At 54.6% G+C, this 18725-nt stretch overlaps 6 protein-coding genes across 6 annotated transcripts; 3 read left to right on the forward strand and 3 right to left on the reverse strand.

Annotated features, from left to right (window-relative positions):
- Positions 1-610: 610 nt before the first annotated feature.
- Positions 611-1024, forward strand: BZA05DRAFT_382674 (autophagy protein Atg8 ubiquitin like protein). The gene has a single exon (XM_051482141.1). The coding sequence runs from the start codon at positions 615-617 to the stop codon at positions 882-884; it is 270 nt and encodes an 89-aa protein (XP_051344478.1). The 5' UTR covers positions 611-614; the 3' UTR covers positions 885-1024.
- Positions 1025-2029: 1005 nt separating this feature from the next.
- Positions 2030-2954, reverse strand: BZA05DRAFT_382675 (S-adenosyl-L-methionine-dependent methyltransferase). The gene has a single exon (XM_051482142.1). The coding sequence runs from the start codon at positions 2940-2942 to the stop codon at positions 2166-2168; it is 777 nt and encodes a 258-aa protein (XP_051344479.1). The 5' UTR covers positions 2943-2954; the 3' UTR covers positions 2030-2165.
- A 287-nt stretch (positions 2955-3241) lies between these two features.
- On the reverse strand, positions 3242-4882 carry BZA05DRAFT_414633 (uncharacterized protein; the record flags this gene model as incomplete). Its single annotated transcript, XM_051485264.1, has 5 exons — positions 3242-3263; positions 3443-3755; positions 3844-4477; positions 4533-4730; positions 4820-4882. The coding sequence occupies 5 exons, from the start codon at positions 4880-4882 to the stop codon at positions 3242-3244; spliced, it is 1230 nt and encodes a 409-aa protein (XP_051344480.1).
- A 2067-nt stretch (positions 4883-6949) lies between these two features.
- BZA05DRAFT_423423 (uncharacterized protein) lies at positions 6950-8602 on the forward strand (the record flags this gene model as incomplete). The annotated part of the gene is made up of 4 exons (XM_051485871.1): positions 6950-6966; positions 7253-8192; positions 8323-8330; positions 8578-8602. 4 exons carry the CDS (start codon positions 6950-6952, stop codon positions 8600-8602), a joined length of 990 nt encoding a protein of 329 aa, XP_051344481.1.
- A 555-nt stretch (positions 8603-9157) lies between these two features.
- On the reverse strand, positions 9158-10006 carry BZA05DRAFT_428090 (glutathione S-transferase; the record flags this gene model as incomplete). Its single annotated transcript, XM_051486087.1, has 2 exons — positions 9559-10006; positions 9158-9495 (listed from the first exon to the last, which is right to left on the reverse strand). Exons 1-2 carry the CDS (start codon positions 9908-9910, stop codon positions 9158-9160), a joined length of 690 nt encoding a protein of 229 aa, XP_051344482.1. The 5' UTR covers positions 9911-10006.
- Positions 10007-13746: 3740 nt separating this feature from the next.
- On the forward strand, positions 13747-18106 carry BZA05DRAFT_450806 (uncharacterized protein; the record flags this gene model as incomplete). Its single annotated transcript, XM_051487418.1, has 3 exons — positions 13747-14851; positions 14902-17212; positions 17268-18106. Exons 1-3 carry the CDS (start codon positions 13787-13789, stop codon positions 18104-18106), a joined length of 4215 nt encoding a protein of 1404 aa, XP_051344483.1. The 5' UTR covers positions 13747-13786.
- Positions 18107-18725: the final 619 nt, after the last annotated feature.

An 18725-nucleotide genomic window follows, 5' to 3' on the forward strand; every position in this document is an offset into this window, starting at 1 on the left:
TTATTTACAAATTTCCAGAAGTACAGACTTTGAGCAGAATTCTTCTGGCTGCAAACCTACACAACGATGGAGGAATTGATGTTCCGCTAGCTCACCTTCTACTCGCCGACCTCTCTAGCATAAGAAGGTATGCACGCATTCTTATATCCAGCTCACAGGTCTAGATTGGACAAATCTCGAAGTCTTGGTCGTGGCTAAGTTACTCTACCGTGGGTGAAACGTTGTCCTGAAACTTCACGGTTCAAAGTTTACAGTCTACCATTAATAAGTTTAGCACATTCATGATGATTCTAACTTAGGTGTTCAATATATGCCCAATTCTATCCGCCCCGGTCAACTTGTAAATTTCAATTCGCACCACTGAAACTTTTCTCGAGTGAGCACATAAACCCCCCACAACCCGTAACTTCACCGTGTCCCTAGCTCTTCCGCACCATTCACCATCCACCATTCACCACCTTCCTCCACCTCCAATTCTACCATCACCTCCACCAACAACCAAACATATCACAATGCGTCCCAAAGGCACATACAAAGCGGCGCACTCGCTCGCGGCGCGCGCTACCGAGGCCGCGCAACACCGGGCGCGCTACACACCACCGCGGGTTCCGGTGATGCTCGAGCACGCGCGGAGCACGCAGAGGCATCGGCTGGAGCTAGTCAGCTCGGTGTTTCTCTGCCCGCCGGACCTGCGGCTGTCCGAGTTCATGTACAATGTCCGACGCAAGACGAAGATGCCCGCGAATATCGCCGTGTTCTTGATGGCTGATGGACTGCTGGTTTCCCTGGCGACGACGATGGGAGAGCTGTATCAGCAGGCCAGAGATGATGATGGGTGGTTGTATATCGTCTGGACTGAGGAGAGTACTTTCGGCTGCGCTTAGGGGAGGAAAGTGGCTTTCTGGAGTTTGTTGTTGAGCGAGGGAGAGGAAACTTCGGTATATGATGAAGGGGGGGGTTTTTTTATTGGGTTGTTAGTCGATTTCCAGCGAAATTTGTAGGTATTCTACTTATGCATACAGGCCTTTTGTATCTACTATGGCGGGCTCCAGGATGGTGACCAAGTCTGAATGGCAATGCCGATGAACAAGCCGCAAGTGTCTAAGCATCGGTGAGACGGCGTGCATGTTCTATCTAACTCTGCATCAAGAAGTTTAACTTTTGCATTTAAAACTCTGATACCGCCGGAAACATCGTTGACTTACCAGAGACAGAGTCTAGAACTTGCAAACGCAACACACGCCGGTGAATAGAGTGCACCCGTTCTTCGTATCATCACTGTGAAACGGGTGTCCCTGCCGATATGCCCGTATTCTCAGTACCGTCCATCTCGAGGTCTCCTTCGAGTGCCAATGACCGACGATTGACTGGGCGTGTTCTTGGACGGAGCTCGTTGCGTTTTTCTACATCTCAACATATCCGAGCTGGTACCGTGTGCCATATCGCACTTACCGGCCCGTCCTTCCCCAGCAATCATCTCGAAATCTTCCCAATCCAGCCCGCTCAGGATCTGCACATGTGACATGTCCGTAGAACTGCCGCCGGATTTCGATTTGTTGGTCGGGCTCGGTGCTTTGTTTCGTGATGTGGTGGAAAGAAGATGCATGTGAGACGGAAATCTTGACGAGACGGGAATCTTGTCGAGATGCAGTCAAGTAGTACAGGTGAGAACCAGAATCCTGTGAATGGTAGTTAGCCGCCGATTGGTCGCCAGCCCACGCCAGACTCGCAGCCCGTCCTGCATACAACCTTATCGGGCCGCATGTAGAGTCTGCAACCCTGCCATCCTGCTGACTCGACGCGACCCTGCATGAGCATAAAGACAAAATGGGAATGGCTACACCTGCCAACTTCATGTAAGGCTCAATTGGAATACATGTTGCCAAGGGCAAGTAGCTGCTACCGATCTAAAAAGGACGGCGGAAATCCTCAGCCTGGCCAGCCTGGGAGGACCCCAAGATATGGGGAAAATCGATCATAGCCGGGTGTCAACGAGTGATAAAATATGGATGAGTATGCAACCCGATTGCCCGACCAGGCTAGGAGTCTCCAAACCAAACTTTTGCAATGCAAGATGAAATTGAGCTACAGCAAATCATGCAGTTCCTAGTAATAAAATCAACCGAACAGTTGCTTTTACCACCTGCAAACCTGCCAAGAGCCACTCACTCCCGCTTTTCCAAAACCCACCATCTCTGAATCTCGCCATCCACAACCTCGCTAACCCTCAATCCCGCCTCCTCAATCTCCGCTCTCCACCTCTCATCATCCCACCTGGCCAAAATACTCCACTGACATTCCCCCCTCCACTGCCGCTCGCCACCCACCCACCTCTCAACCACAAACCGATCTGTCCTCACATCGCCCGCCCACGTCGCCGTCGTCGGCGTCTTCTTATAGACGATTCTATCCTCGCTCTGCAAGGCGAGCACCTCTGCCTGCGCTCCATCCCCCTCCCCATTCCCCTCTTCCTCGTCACGGAGCACACTAACAACCGCCACCCCACCCTGTCTCAACACCCTCGCCAACCCCTTCAAAAACGCCTTCCTCTCCTCCCTATCAACGAGATGCCCGACCCCGCCCGCTGCAGACACCGCAAGGTCCACCTCCACCTCCGGCAGACTCGCAGCACTAGCACACACCCAGTGTACCTCCCGCTGCGTAGTCTCCCTCGCGCGCGCCAGCATAGCCTCGGAATGATCGACCGCCCAGATTTCCGCCCCATTGGCGGCAGCGGGCAAGGCGCGGATCACGGCGCCAGTGCCAGTGCCGATGTCGAGGATCTTGGGGGAGGGAGTGTGAGGGAATAGTCGGCAGAGCAGAGGCGAGATGGCGTCCGCTCCAGTGCCGAATAGTGACGTTACCCAGAGGTCGTAGAATAGGGGGAAGTACGCGTGCGTGTATGCGTATGTGGTGGGGTGCGTGCGGAGTTGCGAGTCCATTTTGTTCTCGTGTGCAGTGATGCGGGGCGGGGATGGGAGGGCGGGAAGGCGGTTTATGTACACAGTGCACACTGAGCGGAGTGTTGCACGATGCGGGATTCGGAAAATCATACCCTCCGACGGCTGAGGTTGGCCCACAAAAAGCAATTATCACAGCTCAATCCGGCGGGCGGAATTGCATGATTTGTTTTTCTTGTGCAGTCAGATCACGGTCGAGCGATCTAGATTATGATAGGATAACTGCGCACTGTTTTGTCTGTTGCTGTTGCATCGCACGTGCGCCGTCAAAAAAAAGAAAACTAGGGAAGAACCGAGTGATAGCTGTATTGTGCATCCAACGCGATGAGTTAACGATACATGTACGTATAAGAGGTATGAATATATCCAACAAATTACGCCCAAGACAAGAAAACTATGGAGTAGGTATATGGATAGACAATTCCAGCCTTGCGAATCAACTCCGTAAAAAAACCAGGCTTCTAGGTAGCCAACCATTATACCCTCCCCCCGCCTTGACAGCGGGCATTTCCCCCTCCTCCATGGCAGTAATGCTCATCGCAATCCTTTTCGCCATCTCCGCCTGTTCCTCAAGGGGGATCGGATTCTTAATATCCTTGTAGCCCCTCTTCCTACCATACGCCCACTCTCCGCAGCCATCGTCATCATCATCAAGCAAGCCGGAGTCTTCCGTCGTCCACCACGGATTGCCGACCTGGCCCTCGGGTTTCGAGGCTTTGGGCTTCCAGTAGTAGTCGTCGCGGTAAACCATCCACCGCAGGTGCGCTGGGATGGTGAGCGTGTCGAAGAATGAGTCTGGGCGGGTGATGCGGGTGGTGGGCTTAAGTACGAAGGCTGCGGACTTTAGCTAAGGAATATGGGTGGGCAGGAGCGGGAGGCATACGGTTTTTGGGCGGGGCGGAATCCGAGCGCATAAGCATTGCGAGCTGTCTCGCGGGGCGGAACGCCTGGTAGTTCTGTGGGGCGGCCTGCGCAGCGTCCACCTCGCGAGCGAGAATCTGGCGACGGGCGTTGTAGCGGCGGACCGGGGCGCTGGTAGCGACGCCTGCAACGACAGGGAGTAGCTGGGTGCGCACTCGCTTCTTTAGCGGCATGTAGCTCGGGTTCGCATCCGGGCTGCTAGACGGTGGGGTAACGACCGGCGAGTTAGTCGGTTCGGAGCTCTTCCCCAACGGCGGTGGCGGCGTCGAAACCACCTTGTTGCCAGCGCGCTTCCGCTTGTTCCTCACGCCCTTGCCCTCGAACGTCTCACCGGCCATGATGCGGCGCTTCGTCTCCTCCCAGTCGAGGCCGGCCTTCTTTGCGGCGGCGCAGCTGCCGACATGCATTCCCGCGAGCGTGATCGAGTCGATGTGTGTGGTCCCGCAGACGCACAGGTTGCGCCGCGGCGCGAATTTGTGGTGCGACTCTGTGTGCCGCAGCAGTGCGGCGCGGTCGCTATTCATGTGATCGCAGTTCTTCCAGAAGCACAGGTCCGATAGGTAGGAGGGCGGTATGTGCGCGCTCTGCATGTGGAGCTGTGAATGGGCGGTTAGGCGGCAAGTGAATCGAGAGACTGAAGGATGGACTCACCTGCAGCTGCTCGAACCAGTCGAAGACTTCGTTGCAATCGCGCCAGTGGCAGAAGGTCTTCCGAGGCGGCTTGGGGAGGATGTGGCGCTGCATGATGATTTTGGTGATGTTGGTGATGGTGACGATGTTGGTAATGCTAGTGATGCGGGTGATACTAGTGAGTTTGGTGATGTTGAGTTTGGTGATGATGTTTGCTGACTGTCGTGAGGTAAGGTGTTGAGTCAGGATGAGCGTTGAGCAGCTGCAGGAGGACAAAGAGGGTTTGATTGTTTGAAGGCCGTTGTCACTTCAGAAGCGAAGTTTCCCGACGCCCCACCGTTCAACTCTTTGCTTCTTGTTTCCCCAGTCATCTCGTGTGACAACACGATAATCTCGACTTGGAACGTTACGAGAACCTAACCCTTACCTGGAGTGATATCTAATGAACCACACCTCACGATCACTCGGCTCGCCTTCACCGTTCAATTCGAGCGAGGCTCGACTTCACTTCAATCTTGTTGGATGACTTTTTCTCTAATTCAACCTCGTCGAGCCGGTCGCGAGATGATCATCACTCTACGTATTACTACCGCAACATTCACGCCCGCCGACTCCCACGATGTGTTTACCTTCAGCGGGCGACAAGCTGTCTAGTCTTCAGACCATCAACCAAAACGGACAGCTAACTAGCGGCGCTGCCAGAGGAGCCACCAAGAAGAAGCGGTGGTCAAAAAAGCTACTTCCGTCGCTGTCGGAACCTGCACCTCCACCAGCACACGGCAGTAGGCGCATTTCCGTCAGCAACGCTCGAATGCCCGCTGAAAACTCACCTCCACCAGCACACGGCAGCAGGCGCAAATCCGGCAGCAGGCGCAAATCCGCCAACAGCGCTCAAATGCCCACCGAAAACCCACCTCCACCAGCACACGGTAGCAGGCGCAAATCCGGCAGCAGGCGCAAATCCGCCAACAGCGCTCAAATGCCCACCGAAAACCCACCTCCACCAGCACACGGTAGCAGGCGCAAATCCGGCAGCAGCTCCCGAATCCCCGCTGGAAACCCACCTCCACCAGCACACGGCAGCAGGCGGAAGACCACCAACAGCGCTCCAATCCCCGCGGAAACCATCCCCCACGCCGTAACCGCCACAATCATGTCGCCCTCCAACCAACACATGCAGAACCCACCCCCTCGGTCTTCCGTTCGGCTGCCGTTCACCAGCGCCTCACCTCCTCTACCGGAGACGCCGTTCTCGACCAGCACGCGCGACTCCATCAAGACGCCAGACAAGACACCCAACACGCCGTGGCTGGGGCCCGCCTCGAGCATGCCTCCGCCACCGCCCGCGCACGGCAGCCGCCGCATCATCTCCGGCATGCGCGCGCCCAACGCACCGCCGAACGCACCACCGCATCACGTCGAGAACCAGCCGCCGCTTGCGAAGTGCTTCAAGGTGATCAACCGCATCACGACCAATCCCCAGCCTGGCAAGAGGAGGCCGAGTGATGAGGTCCTCGAAATGCAGCTTACCGTGCTAAAGAGGGAGTATCTCGGGTTTGCGGGTAGGGAGAAGGAGGCGATCGGTAGGCTTAACGCCTTGCATGCCTTTGGTGAGCAGGCGGACCAGGCGGAGCGTGACAGGTGCAGCCGCGAGGTCAAGGTTTGCTGGGAGTGGAGGAAGGAGTGGAAGAAGCGCATCGATGAGTTGGAGGCCAGGCTCGACAATAGGAATGCGAAGGCGCAGAAGAGGATGGCGGGGATTTGGAGCACCGATGAGGAAGAACCAAGCACGCCGGACGAGACGGCGGCAGTGGAAGATGCCATGCTCTCACTCGAGCTGGGAGAACGTCTTCCGAAGGGGGGGGATGAGTCTTGATGAGAGAGGTAGCAATGGGGCGGGCTGGAACATGTAGCGTGCTCCATATAACACTGTGCCACTTACTAGTGCTGTAGGATACGGGGGCTGAAAGAGGGGCACTCGTGCTATTGTGTTGGTTGGCTGCTTAATAAAACCTCCATCTTCGGCAAAGTTACAGCTTTCGTATGTAGCTCTTCGCTTCAGCTGAATACTCTGCCCTCGTCACACTCACTCCGACCAAGGCCGTCCTCGTCACGCTCCAACTAAAGCCCGCCCTCGTCACACAGTACCCAATCCCTTCTTTGTGACACGATACACTCACCACGTAGCCCCCCAAATTCCTCAGCCGCACTGCTGTCTCACTTGTGCGACACTGATGATTGGTGCAACGAGCGAACAGTGCCCGTCGCACAACCTTAAGTTCGCCCACTCTGTGCCTGCAAGGCCAGCGAGATCCATCTGCCATTGGATGACGGAGGCGATTCAGAAGCGCTGTGTGTCACGTGGGTTCTAGGCCCCCGTCGTACATAAGTGTAACTTCGTTTGTTGTGTGCTACCCAATCCGCTACAGCCGTGGATGATGAGTCGATTCTGTACGTGTGCAACTGTTGGGAGGAGAAGGCTGTGTGTGTGTGTGCCTCAGTGAAGTGCAGTGTAGAGATTGGCAGATAAGTGGTGCCCTGGGGATATGGATTACTACATAAACCCCCGGGATACGCTCCTCAGTTGGATGCTCTGATCGATACCGCCCAGGGTCCTTCGTTCCTGACACGATCTCATCCCTTCTTGCCCGCTTTCAGCTTTTTTTGCCTCGCACACAGAAAATGTGAGCCGCCCTTCCTACCCCTCTCCAAGCGGATTGAAACTGACAATGAATCCACAGGCACGGCCTACGAAGTCTTTCGGCGTTCACCCTACTCACTCCCGTACTCGCCCAATCCTGCTCTTCCCCGAACGCCACCTTCGGAGCTGGTGGCGGCCGCAAGATCGCCCTGGTAATCGACAGCTCTGGCTCGAACGACTGGACGGACCCAGAGGACCTCCGCATAACCGCCGCGCAGGCCTTCACCTACCGCCTCACGGCATCCAGCGAAGCCAAATCTGGCGGCCACGGTGCAGCAGACCTCCTCGCCGTGATCGATTTCGACGACACCAGCAAAGTCGCCTACCCCCTCGGCGACCCGGGAAACGCCGCATTCGACACGATCAATGCCTTCGGCGGCACCTTCATCTCTGGCGGCGTGGACCTAGGCCTGGCCGAACTACAGCGCGACGGCAGTCCTCTCGGCAACCGCACCGGCATGATCGTGCTCACGGACGGCGAGGACGCCTACCTGGAGACGCTGATCCTATCACTGAACAACGCGACCGCCCTCGGCGTGCGCATCAGCTTCGGCTTCCTGCAGACACCGGGCAGCCCCGTCACTCCCCCCGCGGGGCTCGTATCCGCGATCCTCGCCACGGGCGGAACCTTCTCCACGATCGACTCCGCCGCGGCACAGCAGTACTTCATCGACCTGATCATCGCGAACGGGCCGACGCCCGTCGACGTCGGCGGCGGCGCCACAGGCCCCAACGGCGAAACGTCGATTCTCCCCGGCCTTGCCGTCGCCCACAAGCTCGCGCGGGACCCAGGCGTATACACGTACAACGCCGTCGCTGGCGAGCGCCTCAACTTCACGGTGCAGAGCCTTACTAACCAGTCGCTTGCTGTGGCACTGAGCGGCCATGGAGGTGCCGATCTGCTCACTGCCACCGAGGGCCCGTCGTGGATCGCGAATGTCCTCTTCACGCCCGCGAGCGATACCGCGTTGAAGTTGACGGTAGGACTGGCCGCTAATGGGACCGGAGAGATCAATGGAACTTATACAGTCGGGCTGAATTCCAGCCTGGCGGTCTTGAACTGCACCGTCGGGGCAAATAAGACGAAGACGAGCGGTGCGTCCAGGGCAGTGGGAGAGGTGACCGGGACGGTGGGGTTGACGGTGGCGATGTTGAGTGCGTTGTGGGTGGTTGTCGGGGCGGTATTCTAGGGCAGAGCGGTATTAGGGCCGGGGGGGTAGACAGTAGGATCGTGTGGCATGTGCTAGATGGGCAAACCTCGAAGGCGAAGTCTTTGGATATGTGGATATGGACAGTGACGTTTTATGATCGTGCGGTGGCTTAATTAATGTATGTACTCGATGGGTTCGAAGGAACGAACAAAAGGATTTTTATTGTAATATTCTCATGATCCACGCGAGCAGATCACGGAGATGGGTCGGGCGTATGTAACTTGTCCCAATCCTGTCTTCCTGCCATGCGTACAATGGGCCCGTGTGGGGTTTACTCAAGTCTCAATAGAGGAAATACATACTCATGCACATCATCGGTACGCTTACGTATGGCAATAGCACTCGTGCCCTATCATTGAGGTACCTGCGTCTTTAGTGTCACTGAATATCACTCGGTACTCTCCGTTCGAGGATACTCCGGAAATTTCCATTCAGCGGTGTGGGAGATGGGAGTAGCGGGGAGAGCAGCAGGGTAGGTCTGGGGATGTTCCGTGAGAACTACCTACGGGGCAGTTTCCTCGGTGCGCTACCAGTGTATGTAAGAGTGGGACGCTCTTGTACAATATCGTCGAGTACTGTGATTATCTTGTTTTCCTTTGGTTTTATTGTATGGCAAAGTTATTATCTGTACTGCAATTTTCGTGAAGAATTTATTTCATGATAGTTCCTCGTGATGCTTCACGATTCAATTCTATTCTCCTCTCCTACATATTCCTATGCCACACCATCTAATCCTACGCCTTCACGCCAAAAACCCCATCCTTCCCAGCCGCCTTAATTTCCTTCATAGCCTTGACACTGTCCCTCTCGCTCAGGCGCTCATACCAGGCCCTGACGGCCGAGAACCTCTCATCGCTCTTCCACGCGCCGCCGCCCATAGTCGGCCAGTCCAGCACGATGAGCCACGTGACGAACGACAGATCAGCATAGCTGACCCTGTTCTCGACGAGGTACTCCTTGTCCGTGAGGACATCGTTGAGCACGCCGAGCACGCGGTCGATCTCCTTATCGTAGCGCTCGATGGCCGACGGGATCGTCTCCGCGTGGAAGTTCTTGAACCACGCCGCCTGGCCTGTTTGTTTGTTTGTTGTTAGCCACACACTCTCCCCCGGCACCGCAAAAGATAGTTACGTACCGAAATATGGTCCCTGCCCGCTCATCTGGAACATGAGCCACTGCTTGGCGGTAGCATTACTCTCGAACTTTGCGAAAGCCAGCTTTGAGTCCGCGCCGGCGTCGTATTTCTCGACCAGGTACAGGATGATCGCGCCGGACTCCCACACGACGAAGTCGTTGTTGCTGTGGTCCACCAGCGTCGGCATGCGCCCGTTCGGGTTCAGAGCCGTGTAGGGCGCTTTCTTTTGGTCGCCCGACTTGGTGTCCACCGTGATCGTGCGGTATGAGAGACCGAGCTCCTCGAGGATGATGATCACTTTCCACGGGTTCGGGCCGCTGTGGATGTAGATGCTGAATTGGGGGGTGGCCATTGTGGAGGTGGTTTTGGTTTTTGGTCGGGTTTTGGTGGGGATGGGGGTGTTATGGATGATGCTGCTGTTGATGTTGTTGTTGATGCTGTCGATGGTGTGATGGCGAGTGAAATCACAACATCGAGGGGAATGGACGGGTTTATTTTATATCCTCCTCCACTGTCCCCTCCGCCGTACGTCCCCCACGCAATTCCCCCGCCATCCCACCCATCCCACCCATCCTATCCCATTCACATCCATCCCGTCCCGTCCAGCCCCACTAGGTACCCCGTAACCCCGCAGCACGCCTTGACGGCATGGTTTCCCCGTATGTACGTATTGCCGAAACCCAGCCACGCATCCGCCGGCACGACGATCACTGGTGACTGAACCATAACTAGCATGATCCATCGGCCAACATCTAATCGATCCGTGCGCCCCACGACGGATGAGCTCCGGCGATTTGAAATCACTTTCTGCGTGGACGGATGTATGTATAACGCTAGTTATGCACGGCGGCGCGTGCCTGCAGATCATGATGGCTCGGTTAACTCCGGCTGGCAGGGACTGTGCTACATACGGACCCTGGAGTCTGCACACAAATACATATCACGGCTTCGAAAGCATTCGCATGCCAAGATCCACCCTCGAGATGTCTCATCTGATTACTTCTGGTTAGTTAGAGCAATATCTTCACCGGTGGGGTCCATACCGCCGGGCATTTGTCATCGCTGTAGTTACTGCGGACTTAAACGGGGGTGACCAATCACGCCGACCCGACCGGACGAAGTTGAACTCCGATGCAGTGCCGTTCGAACTCCGATGCAGTGCCGGAATCATTACCGATCACGGATTAGAAATTTGGTCCCGTATTCAGGTCCGCGGAAATGCGGGTGAGTGTAGACTGTAGGATTACTGGGACTGGGAGGCGGAGGTGAGGAGAGAGGAGCCAGGATCACTCCTGCCGTTGAATGTCCCTCCCCGCACCCTCCTTCATGGCAATGATGGTATCTCTGATGAAGAGGTAGGATGCAAGGTGGAATAAGGAACAGAAGCTGTTTTTTCCTAATGTTTTTTCCTTAGTGCGCTCCGCTTTTATCGTTGGGACGGGCCGGCGCGCAGGATAGGGAAAGCCACATATATTGGGCCGTTCGATGAAAGTCGAGTTGGACTGTGGCGTGGAAACGGGGGGACGCCATACGGGCAGATATCGCCATAATCTAGCAATGTCACATGCAATCGATGATTAAACAAAAATAAAAAAAGACTACGGTATTACTATTAGGTGCGAGGCCTACCTGCATACGTGGGGAGCCCATGAATCGGTGTACGGTATGCATGGGTACACGAGACGGTCATTGTTCCGTGAAACGTTCCGTCGGTTTCGCCGACATTCTGCAGGATTTCATCGGAGCAGAGGACTCCATACTAGAGGGAACGACGGAATTAACTTTGGCGGGAGGAACATGCTAGTTGGTAGAAGTATAGAGGACAATCGAACTGCGTGCAAGCTGTGGACTGGTTTCGGTTGGTTTTGACCGACAGGTGCCTGGTGGAATAGTTGGTCCGGTCCATTTATATCTCCACCAGTTAAGCTTTTGAAACTTGAAACAGCCATAGATACCGGAGTAGGAGCTCCGAGATCGTGAGGGCTTGAGTAATGAGTTGTATGCACGATTGGCGCCTGCTTTTGTTTTTCTCACATGCCACCATTCCGCATGAAATCAATTCATGACGTCTCCGAGAAGCCCTACATACCTCCGTTTACCAGGTGTTGGATGATGCTTGCCCGTTGGAATCCCTCTAGTTATTCCTCCCTCTCCTTATCCCTCCCCTGAGAATCTCAACGATGGTCCATACCGGTAGCTGACACTCGCCAATTGCAATCTCATATGTACACGAAATTCGAATCAGGACGAGTGCTCCGCTGTTAGTGAGATAATTCAGATGGAAAAGCCAGACACCGTACCACAAAAAAATTGAGAAATGACTATGAGGATGCTCGCTCTCCAGTCAACGGTTGTAGGGGGAAGCAAGCGAAGTCGAAAGCGGAGGGGATTTTAACCCTCAGACATAGGAATGATGAAGGAGTATCATAACAATCCGGAGTTCTTCGATCCGGTCGTAAATCATAGTTGGCCGTTCTGTGATGCCTGGCGGATGGATAAATGGCTGAGGTTCTCTACTTTTCCAGCAGCGCGCTTGTCTCTTGGTTGAGGATTCTCTTCGGTTAATTGAGGAATGCTAATCGACTTTTCCCTCTAGTTGCGGCTGGCCATTGGCCTCAACTGATCATTCCGTGCGGTAATGGAGGTAACCGAGCGAGATTGCTGGCCACAGACGGAAAGTGAAGTTTGACAGCATCAGCAAATGATAAATCTACACATCGCAGTTCCTAGGGCAGTGGGTATGTTAATAGTCACGTCACTTTCTTGCTGCTCCTGCGTCGACGATCGTGAACAGCACTTGCGGCTCGTTCTTCCCCTACAGCTGACGGTGATCTGAGATCTTATGATACATGTATGTATGCACTCGGGAGGCGCGACTCGGCGCGTACGATACGGACCACGCTAGTCCTACACACGCCACAGAATCCTCACCAGCCAGATAAGTAGAGTACCCAGGAATAGTACCGCCAGAGCCCGGTCGTACGGTAGGAAGTCTCAGACAACAGGCACATGCATGCTCAGGCACCCAGTTACCTACTTGGGTATTTACCGCCTGTCTGCTGCCTGGTGGGAATCGTTTTCGGTCTGTTGGCGTTAGGCGCAAATCACCAACAGTCGGAAAAAGTTTAGCGGTTGTAGCCGATAGGCGGGGATTCAACCGCTGAGACACAGTCTACAGTGCGGGTGCTGCTACGACAAGGCGATAAGCTCATCTAAGGGGTACATACTGTTTACGCGCTTACGAGGTGCGGATTTATTTGCCGAACACCTACTGGTAGTACAAGGTGAGGCGAAATCTACCAAGGGGATATTGCTATTATCCACGCCCAACCATCGTTGCTACACCGTGAACACCTGTCTTGGTTGAGCTGGTGATGCATTCACAGTGCGTCGTTACTCAATCATCGTAGAAAACTATGCGCCTATCGTCAACGATAGTGCTGGTACAGTCTTAACCTTCATTGTTCTCTCTCCCTGGTTCTGTACAGTAAGTAAGAAGGCACCACGAATTCCAAACAACCCTTTCTAATCTCGGAAAGTGTGCAAATATCTTAAGCGGTGCCCAAGGCTTCTTCTCCGCTCTGCAGAGGTCCAAAGATGCCTCGCCGGTGAGTTTATACCCTTTGTTATTATTGGTTCCGTATCATCTTGTGTGCTTTCCCGATGATGGAAAATGGGTCGACACGACAACTCGCCCATCTGGCTATGAATGAGATTCAAACTGGCGGGCGCTACTATTGCATTTTTCTGCCTGAGTTACCGCCGCTGTAAGGGACCTTTAGTATCTACTCTGCTGCCGCCGCGCTAGATCTGTGCTGCCGAGGGAGGGGCATCCTGGCGCTAGCGCTTGACCGGTTAAGCTTCGCTGGTTAGCTCTCCGTTCGGTCTGCATCGCCGCACTACCTATTTCGGTGCGCTCCTATATGCGGTGGGCGAAAACAGCTGTGACTGGAAGTAGGAGAATGAGGCAAAGACGAGACATTCCATATATGTTCGTACACCTATAGATATATTGAAGCCCTTCTGCTGCTGTTTCGACTCGATTCATTCCTTCATTCTGTCTACTATTATTTTCTTTGTATATGCTTTTTTACCGTTGACCGGTTTCTGTGTTACTTTCTCAGCATTCGTTCTTTTTTGCCTTGTCGCTCGCACAGCACAGCACCTATTCCATTTAATCTACGGCAGGTCCGTTTTTGTCATTTCTTCTACTCCAGGACTTGAAAGGATGGCGTCCCAGACTGGTTCTGCTACTCCGGCCTCCTCTTCCCGGAAGAACTCGTTGCCCTCCCTCTTCTCCGTAGCCGTCACGAAGCGCCTCAGCAATCGCCTCACGAAGCCCAACCGGTCCCGCAAGTCCCTCCTCGCCTCGGCCGTACATACGCCGACCTCGTCCAGCGCCGAGTCAAAAACCAAGGCCCTTCAATCCTCAGTCTCCTCCAATGTCATCGAGCTACCCCCAGCCCACCGATACCGTAGCTTCGGCGAGATCCTCTCCTCGTCGGGCAGATCCATCGCCTCCGTCCTCCCCAGCCGCACACCCCGCATCAATGGCCTCGCCATCGCCAGCCCCCAAATCTCCAGCCTCTCGACGGCGATCGGGATCGAAGGGCCGCTGCCCAAGACCGATTCGCTGCGCGAGGGCGCGGTTCTCGGCGGTGACGTAGCACTATTCGGCAGCGGCATCCCAGCCAAGATCTACAAGCTTCTCGGGACCGCCCATCTCGGCGGCGTCAAGGAGCTCGTGCAGCTCACCGGCGATGTTGCGTTGAAGGAGCTGCTTCCGGGCTTCGCGGGGGAGATCATGCTGGCCGATGTCAGCCTCGTCTACCGCGCCGAGATCGCGGGGCAGGAGGCAGGCGTGTGGTTAAGGGCTTCGACTCGCTTCGAGGGCGCCCTGGAAGGCGTCGGTAATGCGGCCTGTGCGGTTTTTGGGCTCAAGACCGCCCGCGCGGATGTGAGCGGGTATTTGGGCCAGGAGAGGGATTGGAAAAAGCCGTTGAGGCCAAAGAGGTTTAGTATGCAGAGCGTGTTGGGTGGTGATACGCAGGTGGATCGGAGGATCTGCTTTAACAAGATTGGCGTTGAGGTCTCCGGAGCGCGGGATGGGAGGCGGACGGCGTATGATGTCTTGATTCATATGTTTGGGGAGGTGCTTTTGACCTTGCCCGGCAGTGGTCAGCATCTGAAGATGGAGTGGACCATGAAGGAGGAGACGCCTGGAATGCTCACGTTGAAGGTCGACAAGTGCAAAGAGGAGGTCGTGGGTATGGTTGGGTACAAGGGATTGAGGGTACGTGTGTCGATTGGGAGTGGGCGATTCGTGATGCTAACGGAAAATAGATCTCGGACCTTCGGTTGGTTGCCAGTTTTTCTGTCGCAAAGCCCATCCAGGAGATCACCTTCGATTTCGAGGCAACGATGGCTTTCGGTAACGGAACGCTACTCTTCAAGGGTGTCTACAGCGAAAGCGAATTCTGGGTGGAGGCAAAAGTGCCTAAGTGCACTCTTGTGGACATCCAAGCGCTGTACACATCCATGACTGGGCGAGAGTTGGAACCGTTCGATCACTCGGTTGAACTTGAAGACATCGCTTGCCGCATTGACGCCAACGGGCTACAGTTCCGGGGTCAGATCACAGTTGACGGCCATCGGTCAGTATCGGGTACGATATCGATTAAGAGGGACGGTGTGGCTATCACTGGAGTCCTGCAGAACATCAAGCTAGGTCACGTTACCGTCGAGAAAGCTGCCCTGGACATTTTTCTCGGAAGGCCGACCAAGAACGAGACTTCTAGGGAGAGCGGCTTCGCCATCACCGGGAAAGTATCCTTCCATGATATCGATATCGACGTTGCTGTATACCTCACTGTCACTGAGCATCAAGGTGTTCAATGGACGGTATACGGCGAACTTACCGGGAATGTGATGAGATTGCAACGGCTTGCTCCGGAGGTTAAAGATACCTGGTTGGATCTCGAGCTGAAACAGATGGCTTTCATCGCCAGCAATATCGATTCCCCACAAGGCGACTACAATGACTTTGATTATCCTATCCGGTCGGGTGTCCAGTTCTGCGCAACCATCGAACCTGTCCAGCCGCTGAACCATGTCACGAAAACCAACGTTCGCGAACTCGCCCTCCATGCAGTTTGGAGTCCAGACACCGGTTTCAACTTTGGATTGATCCTCCCTACCCCAATCGGCATCCATCTGACCAAGAAAATCACCTCCGGTCCAGTATCAGTCGAGATTGGCTTGTCCCCAATGCCACATATTCAGGTTACAGCCGAACTCAACGTGACCCCAACGAGACAAAGCCAGCCTCTAGTCTTCAGATTCGGGCTCAAGGCAGATATAATCGGGGCCCAGGGATTCGGAGAGATGAACAACTACTGGGTCAACCCTTTGGGCATCAGCGAGAAGGTGAAAATCGGGCCGACAATCGCGCTCGAGCTTGGAATTAATTACGCCACCCTCGCAGCCACCGGTACACCCTCATTCATTGGCTTCTCTGCGGGAATGGCCATCGGAGATGTGGAAGCGCAGGTTGCCATGGCGATCTCGGAGAATCCGGGGGATGAACTGATCAAGGCCAGCCTAACTAAGCTATCGGTCCAGGACTTGGTCAAATTTGCTTCCGAGATCTCTGGGCAGGAACTCGCGCTGCCGCCGCAAGACTTACTCGGCTTCAGGGATGTATTGCTATACCTTTCGACAGGAGTTACGATCGGGACAACACATTATCCTAGCGGGGCGACAATGAAGGGAGAGATGGATTTGTTTGGCCAGTCTACCGACCTCGAGTGTACGATCGGTGCCACCACCAGGATAGCGGCGCAGTTCGGGGAGCTCGAAGTCGGGCCGCTTATTGTTAGTGGCTCAAACGGCGGTGGTCCTAGTGCAGTCATCGAACTCGGCGTGTCGAAGCAACACATCCTCATCGATGGTGCTGTCAAGATTATGGATCTTGAAGCATCAGTTCGCTTCGTCTGTGATATTCTACCGAGTCCTGGGATGGAATTATCCCTCCGCCTCGCATTTGCCGACGCACTCGAGATCAACCTAGACGCGAAATTGATTGGCATAGCAGATTTCAAGAACCTCTCAGGAGCAGACTTCATGGTGCATGCGGTCGTAGAACAGGATATCCTACAGTACTTGGCCAGACAGATCAGGCACTATCTGTCTGCCCTGCTGGTGTTGCTGCAGAAGGGCATCGAGGCTGCGCAGTACTTTATCGACGAAGCCCAAGAGGGGATTGAGAGTGCCATTGAGCTGGCAAGCAGCGCTCTGGAGAGCGCCAAATCCGTCTGGGACGAGACGGAGGCAGCTGTGGACGCCGTGCTGGACGAGCTGCAAGATGACTTCCAGCGGGGGCTTGAGTCGCTTGAGTTGAACCTATTCACGACGCAACAAGAAGCTGAGGACGCCATTTTTGAGGCTGGCAAGGAACTGGAGCAGGCAAAGATGATCAGCGCTACTACCATCGCTGCAACCATCACCGTCGTGCGGAAGAAGAAGGCCGAGATGCGAAAGGGCATCACCACCAAGTTGCAGGAGATTCGCGAGGTCAAGGAGAAAACCAAGGCGAAGTTTGGAGCGCTCGAGGAGAAGATTAAGCACATCGAGGAGAAGGTCAAGCATGCACAGAGTACGTACTATCCCACCCATATTGTAAAACCTATTCGTTAACGATGACTACTTAGTTTGGTACGACACATGTAGTGCCCACTTCCAGGCTGCCGAGCAGACCGTCGAGGACGCGCCGTTCTATCGCAAGATCGACCTCTCTTTGCCGGTGCATAGGTGGCGCCAAGTTAGAGACGACGCCTTAGCGGAACTCACCATACTGAAGCTACAGCTCAGTCAAGCGATTACGTCCTCCCAGAGTCCCGAATACAACGAACTCCGCGCTCGAAAGGCAGCAATGAAAGACGATCTCCGCCAAACCCGAATGATCTCGGAGAAGACAATTGCCGATGCCGAAGCAGACCTAGAGGCGGAAAGAAAAGTGCAGGAGGCCCTCGTCAATTACCACGAGGCCAAGGTTGTCAAGGAAGCGGTGGCTGGCTCGCAGAACAATATCAAGGAGAAAGAGCGGGCGATGCAGCGGTTCAAGGAGGAACGCGAGACGGCTGTCCAGGAGGCACTCGCCCGCAAGGAGGCGCTCGCCCAGAGCCGCGAACGCGAGCTGCTCGACGCCGCAAGGGACGAGTTCAAAAAGGCCACTATCGCCAAGGTCGACGTAGCCGCGGCCAAATCGGCGATCGAGAAGATCCCGACAACTATCTCGGCCGACTGGCTCGAAACTCTGGTCGACGGCATCGACGACGTGCTCGACATCAAGCGCGTCGAGGTCTCGGGAAGCTTGAGGGATCTGGTTCAGCACGGAAAACCGCTCAAAGCGGAAATTACTATGGTGGTTGCGGGGAAGGAGATGGTCTTTGCTCTGGATTATGGCGTCGCCGATGCTGTCGGGTTTGTGGGCGGTGTTTTGGAGGGCGCGTGGGATGCTGTTTGTGAGGTTTTCGATGGGGAGGAGTAGGGTGGTGGTTATCGTGGTGTTGGAGTTGTCATTCTGCGAGCATAGCATAGCATTGGAAGGCGTTATTTATTATAGTGGGCATGGACGGAATGGGTTATGAGCATGGAGTTGGAGTATCAATGGCAGTCCTGACAATTCGATATCGCTTGGAAGTCTGAACATCTGAGCATTCTGGAATCGTGAGGGATGAAGCATGACTAAATGACGGTAATGCAATGGATAGATCGGCGAAAAGATGAGTTTGATACTCTGAAAGCACCATAACTCAAGCAGAGACGAGTGATATCTCAAGAACACCACAGGAGCCATAACCACACCCAAGCCGTCCGCTATCTTACTCTATCCTCTACTATGGCGCCTTAACTGGTCATATGTGCACGGTTGTTCAAATTACACCCAATTCAACAAGTAAATTATTTCCATACTCAAGAGCTAGTGAGTGAGATTCCATGAGTACACGCAGCCAGCAGTGCTCCATTGTACTCACCGTACTCTCCGCATGATGCATCCCACTCCCGATTACCGCGTTGTTACCTCATACCTCATACATCCGCGGCACGGACTGCTTACCTAGAGATTTTCACATGATCGTCGTCACGAACTCATATTGACGTCAACG

Source organism: Tricharina praecox, assembly GCF_024521635.1.
Source record: "Tricharina praecox strain CBS 144465 chromosome Unknown BZA05scaffold_1, whole genome shotgun sequence".
Taxonomy (NCBI): Eukaryota; Fungi; Ascomycota; class Pezizomycetes; order Pezizales; family Pyronemataceae; genus Tricharina; species Tricharina praecox.